The 10534-nt window shown below is 51.7% G+C and overlaps 1 protein-coding gene across 1 annotated transcript; it reads right to left on the minus strand.

Annotated features, from left to right (window-relative positions):
* Window positions 1-1003: 1003 nt before the first annotated feature.
* EMWEY_00040740 (hypothetical protein, conserved) lies at window positions 1004-6615 on the minus strand (the record flags this gene model as incomplete). Its single annotated transcript, XM_013482595.1, has 4 exons — window positions 1004-1051; window positions 1192-2042; window positions 2180-3029; window positions 3220-6615. 4 exons carry the CDS (start codon window positions 6613-6615, stop codon window positions 1004-1006), a joined length of 5145 nt encoding a protein of 1714 aa, XP_013338049.1.
* Window positions 6616-10534: the final 3919 nt, after the last annotated feature.

Raw genomic sequence — 10534 nt, forward strand, 5'->3', positions numbered from 1 at the left:
GACAGGAGGAGACAGGGGAGAGGGGAGAAAGGAGACAGGAGAGACGCTGCAAGGTGTCGCGCGGTAGTAAGAGCGCATGCATTACATGGGTACATGCAGCAGCAGCAGCAGCAGCAGCAGCAGCAACAGCAGCAACAGCAGCAACTACGGTGCAGCCGTTCTGTACAAGTAGCAGCAGCAGGGCTGCTGCTGCACCTGCTGCAACCGCTGCTGGTGCTGCTGCTGCTGCTGCTGCTGCTGCTGCTGTTGCCCCACAGCAAATGTGCATGCATTTAAATATGGCGACAACAACAAACAAAAACGGAGACAATAAAAGGAGACAATAAAAGGAGACAGATAGGCAGAGAGGCAGCAGCAAAAGGAGACAGACAGGCAGCAGCAAAAAGGAGACAATAAATAAAAGGAGACAATAAAAGGAGACACTTAATTATCGTCTCCTCCTCGTAACACAAGAGAATTAGGAGACGCAGGGAGACGACGTCTATGTCTTAATGCATAACCAGGAGCCTAAGGGACACACACAACAGCAGCAGCAGCAGCGTTTGTTGCAGCAGCAGCAGCAGCAGCAGCAGGGTTTGCAGCAGCAGCAGCAGCAGGAGGGGGAGACAAAAAAGACAAAATAAAAAACATAAGGAAGGACAGACAAATGGACAAAAAAGGAGACACTAGGAGACAAAAGGAGACAATAAGAGGAAGGAGACAAGAAAGGAGACAATAAGGAAGAAGACAAGAAAGGAGACAAGAAGGGAGACAAGAAAGGAGACAATAAGAGGAAGGAAGGAGACAAGAAAGGAGACAAGAAGGGAGACAAGAAAGGAGACAAGAAAGGAGACAAGAAAGGAGACAATAAGAGGAAGGAAGGAGACAAGAAAGGAGACAAGAAGGGAGACAAGGAAGGAGACAAGAAAGGAGACAATAAGAGTAAGGAAGGAGAAAAGTGTCTCCTTTTCTTACTGCTGTTCTTTCCTCTGTCCCTTGTCTATTAGATGCTGTCTTCTTAGGCTCAGGCCATGGCAGCTGCTGCTGCTGCAGCAGCAGCAACTGTCTCTTCCTGTTATATACCCCAACAGTAGATTTATAAGGAAGAAAAGGAGACAATCCCTTTATTAATTCATTAGGTGTCTCCTGCTGCTGCTGCTGTTGCTGCTGCAGCAAAGTGTCTCCTTTCTGCAGCAGCAGACGCCGTCGTACCCATAGACGGCAATCCTCTGTTACATCCTTAATTGCATGCGCAGATACAGTCATTACTTGGCTGCTGCAGCTCCTGCTGCTGCTGCTGCTGCTGTTGTTGTTGCTGTTGTTCCTGCTGCTGCTGCTGTTGCTGCTGTTGTCTCTCGTGCTGCTCTTTAGCAACGAGGCAGGGGGGCCCCCAGGGTCCGCAAGGAGGGGCCCCCATGTAGATACAAACCATTCATCCTCTAGTGTCTCCTGTCTCCTCAGCAGCAAGGAAGAAAATAACGGCACCTGCTGCCCTTTTCCCTCATCACTCCCCTCCTGCTGCTGCTGCTGCTCCTGCTCCTGCTGTGGTTGCTGCTGTTGCTGCTGCTGCTGCTGCTGCTGCTGCTGCTGCAAGGCGTCAAGGGCTAGGCAGCAAGCAGTGTAGTACCCATACACATGGATCGAAAAGCTTCGGCTTGCAGGCGTTTCCCCTCCAGCAGCCTCTGCTGTCTTGCTGCTGCTGCTGCTGCTGCTGCTGCTGCTGCTGTTGCTGCTGCTGCTGTTGCTGCTGCTGCTGTTGCTGCTGTTGCTGTCGGTGCCGTTGCTGGTATTGCTATTACTGCTGCTGCTGCTGCTGCTGCTGCTGCTGCTGCTGCTGCTTTCGTCACCCTCCTGTTGCTGCTGCTCGCGGTCAGCGTCACTCTCCATCTTCGCATCCGCCTGCTGCTGTTGCTGCTTCTCTTGCTGCTGTTGTTGTTGCTGCTGCCCAGCAGCAGCAGCAGCAGCAGGACGACTAGGGAGCTGCACTGTCCATGCAGTGGAGGAGATAGTTATTGCTGCATGCGGAGACACCCTGCGCTCCACAGCCCTCAGTGTCTCCATTCCTGCAGCAGCAGCAGCAGCAGCACAACAAAAGCAGCAATATAAATAGCAGCAGCAGCAGCAGCAAAGTGCACTATATATTGTTTAATTATTTATACTATATTGAGGTGTGCGTACACCTCAGTGCAGCAGAGCTCACCATACACCCGAAGAAGGAATTGCTGCGCCAACTTTTCCCTCTCGTTGCGCCCAACTGTTGCTGCTGCTATAAGAAGTGTCTCCTCTAACTGTCTCTCTGCTGCTGCAGCAGCAGCAGCACCCTGTCTCTCCTTAGATTCCTTATCCCCTTCGCTGCTGCTGCTGCTGCTGCTGGTGTCTGGCCACTGTACATCGAAGGCTCCTTGATCTTTAGCTGATCGGAGCTGCGCCCTCCACTCTTGCTGCTGCTCTTGCTGCTGCTGCTGCTGCTGTTGCTGCTGCTGTTGTTGCTGTTCGTCAGCTGCTGCATGCGCTCCCTCTCGTCCCCTCTTCTGTGGTCCCCCAAGGGAGTTACGAGCAGCAGCAGCAGCAGCAGCAGAACTGCTACGCTTACTCCTCAGCAGCAACTCCTGCATGTGCCTATCCAGCAGCGGCTGTGGGGCCCGCTGCATGTCTAGATAGACATGGCGGTGCTGCTGCCGCAGCAGCTCGAAGGCTTCCTGCAGCGGACCTGCAGACGAGCTGCTGCTGCTGCTGCTGCTGTTGCTGTTCGGAGAACCATGACCTGCAGACTGCTGCTGCAGCAAACGGCATATTATGCAAAAAGGCTTCGATTCGGTCGCCTCAGCACTAGATGTTGTTGTTGTTGCTGCTGCTGTTGCTGCTGCTGCTGTTGCTGCTGCTGCTGTGGAGCTCCCTGCATCTGCTGCAGTTGGTGCAGCAGCAGCAGCAGCAGCCTCGTTCTCTACCTGCTGCTGCCAATGAGGCTGGCAAACGGAGACAATGCGATCCCAGCAGCACTGGACGGGAGGAGACAGCAGCAGCTGTGCGGCTTCGCACTGCTGCAACGCCTGCAAGCAGCAGCAGCAGCAGCAGCAGCAGCAGCAAATCAACATACAGGACAGAAGAAACGGCTACCTACTCGGGTGCAGCAGCAAGTAGCAACGACAAACCACAGCAACAACAAAAAGAAGAAGCTAGCTGCAGCAGTAAACAGCAGCAGCAGCAGCAGCAGGAAGCAGCAGCAGCAGCAGCACTAACCTTTGCGCATACAGCAGAGAGACTAAGAGAATACTCCATAGGAAGAGAGCGGAAGGTTGGGCCCCCAGCTGTCTCCTCAGTAAGTGTCTCCTGTCTCTCCATGTGTCTCCTTAATTCCTCCTTAAAATCTGCTGCTGTTGCTGCTGCTGCTGCAGCAGCAGCACCCGTTGCTGCCTCAGTTACTATAGCAGCCAAACCCTCACTTGCTGCTCCTGCTGCTGCATCAACTGCTGATACACCCAACAGCTGCTGCTGCTGGTCACGCTGCTGCAGGTCATCCTCATCCTGCAGCATGTCTTCCTCCTCCTGTTGCTGCTGCTGTTGCTGCTGCTGCTCGTCTTGCTGCTGATAAGGAGATATGTCCCTTGTAGTAAGACACGCGGTGTCTACTGTCCCCTCAATACCCCGCGAGTTATCTTTTATACCTAATGCATCCTCATCTACACCAATAGCAGCAGCAGCAGCAGCAGCAGCAGCAGCGGCAGCAGCAGCAGGACTTGACGCTCCGTCTGCTGTTGGCCCATCTGATGCTGCTGCTGCTGCTGCTGTTTCCGGGGATGCTGCAGCAGCAGGAGAGGGACCCCTTCCCTCTTCTGCTGATGGTGATGATGCCTCCGCCTCCGCATGCGCAGCTGCAGCAGCAGAAGTTGCATCAGCAGCAGCTGCTGCAGGAGAAGATGCCTCAGCAGGACTTGCTGCAGCAGAAGTTACTGCAGCAGGACTTGCTGCAGCAGAAGTTACTGCAGCAGAAGGTGCCTCAGCAGGACTTGCTGCAGCAGATGTTGCTGCAGGACTTGCTGCAGCAGAAGTTGCTGCAGCAGAAGTTGCTGCAGGAGATGTTGCTGCAGGAGATGTTGCTGCAGGAGATGTTGCTGCAGCAGCAGTTGCTGCAGCAGACATTTCGACATCAGATGTTGCTGCTGTAGCAGTTGCTGTTCCTGCTGCAGCAACTGCTGCTTCAGCTTCGCCTGCAGCAGCTGCAGTATCGTCAGCAGCAGCAGGTTGACCAGCAGCATCTGCTGCAGCTGTTGCTGCTGTAGCAGGCTCTGCTGCAGCAGCAGATTTAGCAACAACTGCTGTCTCCTCTGCATCTATCTGTTGAGGAGACGACGACCCCGATTCCTCATCGCTCTTAGCATCTTTGCTGGCAGCACCTGCTGCAGCAGCAGCAGCAGCAGCAGCAGTAGCAGCAGCAGCAGGTGTTTCTTCGCCTTGTTCATGTTTCGAACTATCAGCAGCAGCATTTTGCTGCTTGACCTGCTGCTTGTTTCCTTCCTGCTGCTGTTCCCTTTCCCCCTGCTGCTGCTGCTGCTGCTGCAATTGATGCTGCTGCTGCTGCTGCTGCTGCTGCGTATCTACCCTAAGGAGACTCTCTAGTAGAGGCTCAGGTGTAAGTTGTGCTGCTGCTCTTATTAATCGTGATAATTCACAGAATAAGAAAGAGCTGTCTCTTTGCCATTCTCTTACCCCTAACCCTACACTTATTCCCCTTCTTGCTGCTGCTGCTGCTGCTGTTGCTGCTGCTGCTGGTGCTGCTGTTCCTGCTGCTGCTGGTGGTGTTGTTGTTGTCTCCTCTTCTTTTGTATACGGTGATAGACAAGCAGCAAGACAAGAAGCAAGAGGACTAATACTATTACTACTAGTACTTCCTGCTTCCGTGTCTCCTTCGTTTCCTCCTCCTGCTGCTGCAGCAGCAGCAGCAGATGCAGCAGCAGCAGATTGAACAGGGAAGTGCGGCAAACGGAATGCTGCCTGCAGCAAAGGTCGTAAACCAGACAATGCATGCCGTGTCAGTGCAGCAGCAGCAACATCTTGCTGCTCGTCTGGCTGCAGTGCAGCAGCAGCAGCAGATGCAGCAGCAGCTGCTGCAGCAGCAGCAGCTGCTGCTTCCTCCCCATCAAGAGATGCAGACTCCTCCCCTCCGCGCCCGCCCCCCACATCCCCTCGCTGCGGCCCACCAAAACCAATGTGGGAACCTGCAGCAGCAGCAGCAGCTGCTGCTGCTGCTGCTATGTCTTCAGGCGCATGATGCTGCTGCTGCTGCTGACCATCATCGCCATCCATCGCGCTGCAAGGATGCTGCTGCTGCTGCTGTTGCTGCTGCTGCAACAAATTCACAATACGACTAAGCAGCTTCGCTCTCTGCTGCCGTAGCGAATCGTTCTGTTGCTGTTGTTGTTGTTGCTGCTGCTCGACCTGCTGCTGCTGCTGCTGTTGTTGCTGCTGCTGCTGCTGTGCAGACTCGCAAGAGCCGTTCTCCTGCTGGCGGTGCTGAGACAAGATCTGCAGCAGCCGACCCTGCTGCCGCTGCTGCTGCGACAGGAAGTTGATTAGCCGCTGCTGCAGCGACTGCTGCTGCTTCTCTCCATCTGCTGCTGCGGGAGGTGCAGCAGCAGCAGCAGCAGCAGCAGGGGCGGAAGGTGCATCTGGTGTCCCCCTCAGAGGAAGCAGCATTTGCTGCTGGTGCCGCAGCACCTGAATACAATCTAAAAGATGCTGAACCGCCTCACCCTCCCGCTGCAGCAGAGGACGCTGCTGCTGCTGCTGCTGCTGCTGCTGCAACAGGAGTTGCTGCTGCTGTTGCTGCTGCTGCAGATCACTTGTCTGCTTCATTCTCTCCAGCTGCTGCAGTCGCTGCCGCAACAACTTAATAGGTTCTTGGTTAACCGGGCCCCTACCTACGGAGTGCGGGGCAGCAGCAGCAGCAGCAGCAGCAGCTGCTGCTGCTGCTGCTGCCGCATCCTCAGGGATGCGGCGCACAGGCTCTTGTGCTGCTTCTACCTGCCGCTGCTGCTGCTGCTGCATCTGTTGCTGCTGACAACTGGGAGCAGCAGCAGCTTGCGGTAGGGACACACCAAGGAGACGGTGTATTTGCATAAGGGTTTCGGTGGGTAAGGAGGCGGTTGGCTGCTGCTGCTGCTGCTGTTGCTGCAGTAGCTGGTGCGGCGGTTGCAACTGTGCTTGCTGTTGCCTTTGCTGTTGCAGCTGCTGTTGTTGGAGCTGCTGCAGCTGTTGCTGAAGCTGCTGCTGTAGCTGTTGCTGCTGCATCTGTTGTTGCTGCAGCTGCTGTTGCTGTTGCAACTGTTGTTGTTGCAGCTGTTGCTGCTGCAGCTGTTGTTGCTGCAGCTGCTGCTGCGCGACAGTTGCATTCTGAAGGACGGCGTTACGTTCGGTGGCGGACTGTTGCTGCTGCTGATCTCCCATCAGCTGCAGCAGCAGCTGCTGCAGCAGCTGCTGCTGCAGCTGCTGTGGCTGTGTTCTGTTTTTTGCATGTGGCTCTGTCAAAGGTAGAGATTGCGTGTCACGGTTGTTGGCCCTGAGCTGCTGCTGCTGTTGCTGCTGCTGTTGCTGCTGCTGCTGCTGCGGATCAGCGTGAGTTCCTGAAAGAACGCGCATGTTGCAGCATATTGAGCGGCGACTGGGGGCCCCCTGCGGCACACATACCCTAAGGGCCCCCCTTGTAGGGTGGCTGCTGTGTTGTTATAAGGAGAGAGAAGGAAGGAAAGGAGAATTGTGTATATAAAGAAGGAGAAGGAGAGAAGAAAGACAACTAAAAAACAAAGTTAAGGCTGCAGCAGCAGCAAACAAAGATAAGAAAATGCAAGAGAAAGAGGGGCAAAATACAACAACAACAACTAGTACTACTACTACTACACGCAGCAGGAGGGAGAGAGGAAGAAGACACCGCTGCTGCTGCTGCAGCTGTGTACAGACAGCTGAGCTGCTGCTGTCTGGTGGCCGACGTTATATGACGACCAACATAAAAGAAAATGCTTCAATATGAATGGAAGGAGAAATGGCAGCAGCAGCGGAGAGAGGAGGCGGGTCGGCTGCTGTTGCTGCTGACTCTGTTGTGTGAGACGGTGGTGTTGCTGCTTGTGCTGCTGCTGCTGCTGCTGCTGCTGCTGCTCGTTGGGGGTAGTAGTATAGTACTACAGCACAGAGTGTCTGACGTCTCCGATCTTCGGATAAGATTCCTCTCCTGCTTGCTTACAAACATCAGCCATTTTGCTGCTTTACAAGCCTATGCATGCGCCTAATATACTCCTTGCAGCAGCATCAGCAGCAGCAGCAGCAGCACAGAGCAACGGCTGCTGCAGCCACCCCGGCCGCCCCGCCGGGTGGCGGAGTTGTGTTTATAACGCAGCATGCATGCTCGCACGGCTCTTTATGCGTCTGCTGTTTATAAATGAATAAATTAATACATATTAGTCATTATTGACAAAAATAAATAACAACTTATACACTAAATATACATCGAAACTCCTCAACAGCTAAACACGAACAGGGTGGGGCGGCCTAGCCACCGATAGCACTAAGCAGATCCTTTATATATATGAAGAAAAAAAAGCCATTTCTTTTAAGAAAATATAATACAGAGAAAAGGTTTCTTAGTACAGACAGAAGAGGACTATCTTCATAGACACAAAACCTCTACCTACACCTACAGACGGATGACTGGGGGGCGATAGGAAGAGGCGAAGAAGGCCGTTGATCTAAGCAATGGACCCTCATAAAGTGTAGGAGAGGGGAATTCTTGTAGAGTTCTTTGTAAAAAAACAGCTGATAACCCTTACGTTACACTCCTCTGTCCTTAGGAGCACCAGCCCTATTACCCTGTGTGCGTTGTCATATCGGCGAAGGTGAAACACGCCGGCCTGAAGCAGGCGGATGAATCCCTACTCGGCCTTAGTAAGCAAGCTATACACGATAAGGAAGGAAGGTTGCATGCAGAAGTCTTTAGCAATTCTTTACAACGTTAGTGCAATGCAACCAAGGAGGCCTTTTTTTTTTGGCTTTCTTGTGAGAGTGTCTTGTTGCACTGTTCGTCTTAGCAAGGTGTGTTGCAACTCATCTCCTGCTGCATCCTCTCCAGCAGGTCCGGTTGGGGCTGCTGTACGCTGGCCGCATGCAGACTGTTAGGAGGTATGGGCAACTGTTAGAGATTGCATGCTGATAGATCTTTGGCTCCACTGCCACCCGCTACAGGCCTTAAATAACGCAGAAGACTCTCGTTGCAGAAGGTAGCCTGTTAAGAGTTGCAATATATACAGAAGACAGCCTGGTAGGATTTGCAATGCATACAGGAGGCAGCCGATTAGGAATTGCAACGCTCCTTGCTGTAGCTGGTGCTGGAAGGAAACCGCACATGCAAACAGTGCTACACTGACACTGTAGGCATTCGCTAATCATTTATTTGCATTTTTTAGCCAACTTGCCATCATAGAGTTATGCATTTAACAAACTCACACAGACAAAGCTGCATTGTCTACCTTACAAAGGACCGCCTCTAGGTGCAGACCAACTACGATCTTCCTTTAGATCGACGAATTCACGTATTCCATTGGGACAAAAACCTTTTTCTTAATGAAGAGGGAAGGATTGCGTGAACAGACAAACTGCGGTGCAGCGTAACCCCGAACTCCTCGTGTGTCGGTGCTTGGCGCTGTGATTTAGTGCAGATATTCCAGTCGGAAATTTGTTCGCCTAAACGAGCATAATCAGACAACACGGAAGGATGGTTGCCGGCTCCCAGTTGGGAGTGACTAACACAAAAATATGCAAGTATGGAAGTGTTCTGGAGAACGGTGCTCAGCTAGCCAGAGGTGGAAGCAACGATTTAGACCAATAATGCAGAAATAGTTACCAGTGTTAAGCACGTAAATTGAAGAGCTGTGAGTTCCCCTACACTCGAACAACAGTTACTCCAAAGAGATGGAATTAGACCAGGGCTGTGCATGCTTCCAAGAGTGTGCACGCACGTGCTGCAGCGTAAGGTCATGTCGATGCTCGTGAGACAAGGAATCGAGCAGCTGATCTTCAGAAATTCACTCAGGTAGTCTTCGCTCTAGTCGTGAAAAGTAATACTTTCGTTTTCTGTGGCTGTGTAGGCATCTTCCCATGCATAACATGAACTGCAATATGCTCCTTTGTGCATTGTTTTTGTTGTACTCGTCTGTTGATAGCTGTGCATGCTCACATGCGTGGACATGCACATGCTGCTTAATTTACCGTTAACAAACTCGACTCTTGTGGTATAGTGACAAATTTGTGTTGGGGTCTAATTTACGAGGAAAGTCAACGAGTAAAATGGATAACGAATAGTGAATTCCCGATGCTACTCCAAATAAACGCAGTTGCAACGAAGAAAAAGAGGCCAATCAGGCAAGGCGGTGCGGGGGTACTCCACCTTCCGAGGGAAGCAGTATGAACTCTTTCCCATGACAGTCAGATTGAACAGTCAGATGCTCGGCACACAAACAACGCAGACACTCCTCATCCCCACTATTCCTGTACTGGGTTTCTATCCACCAATGACTAATGCTTCTCAGTGTAACTCTCTATGAATTGTTTCTATGATTTGAATTTGCCTTACACTGACACAGGCTATATACAAGCCGGAATGTGGAAGAATCTACAACGTCGCACACTTTGGACAGAGTTATCATGCCAGAATGTGAGCTGGGAAAGTCCCAGTTACTCAGGTATACCTCCGATCCTAATCAGGATGTATTGAATAATAACAGTAATCCTCTGTTTGCATTTAAAGACAATAGTGAGCGCACAGCGGGACGTGGAATTCTTCTACTCATCCTGCATTATAGTGCTGATCGGAGTTTGGGCGGTCTGCCAGGGCGGAGTTATTCTTCATTTATTGTTTTCGCAGTATTTTCATCTGCTAGGACTGCAAATACGTCTTTACAATGCAAACAAAAAGATGCCTAACAGTTGGTTAGCTTTCCGCCTGGGGGAAGATCGTGGTCACTCTCTTGTAGCCGCTTGTGCAAACATTGCAAAACCCATTCTCTGCGTGTACTTAGACTTCAGAGAACTGCTAACCACTGACTTCGCCATCAGCAGCCAGCCTACACCCCAGGACACACACGAACCAACGTCAGACAGATGCTACTACAGCTAACAATAACTGAATAGGCGGCCTGTGGTGTTTAGTGGGCCATAACGACAACAAGGAGACTCATACGAGCATAATCAAAGAGATAAAATACATTTAGAAGACAAATAAGGAAATAACTGCATAGACATGCTTCTGCCCATCACCTCAGTCAGCTAGAGGTTATTAGCGCGCCGAATAAAGAATCCGCCTCATGTGTGAGTTGGTTTGCGCACGACTAAGCTAATAATAGACTTCAGCATAAAAGAAGTAGTTGAATATTATTTGTTTTAGCTTGAAACTGCAATAATAACTCTGCTGCTCGTCCGCGTAGGAGTGAGTGGTCGGCAGCGTTTGGCTCTGCAGCAACACCTTGAGCCCTAGGGCTCCTAGCTCTCCTTTTAAGTCTAGGGTTTATAAAGA

Source organism: Eimeria maxima, genomic scaffold (assembly GCF_000499605.1).
Source record: "Eimeria maxima Weybridge genomic scaffold, Emw_scaff677, whole genome shotgun sequence".
Lineage (NCBI taxonomy): Eukaryota > Apicomplexa > Conoidasida > Eucoccidiorida > Eimeriidae > Eimeria > Eimeria maxima.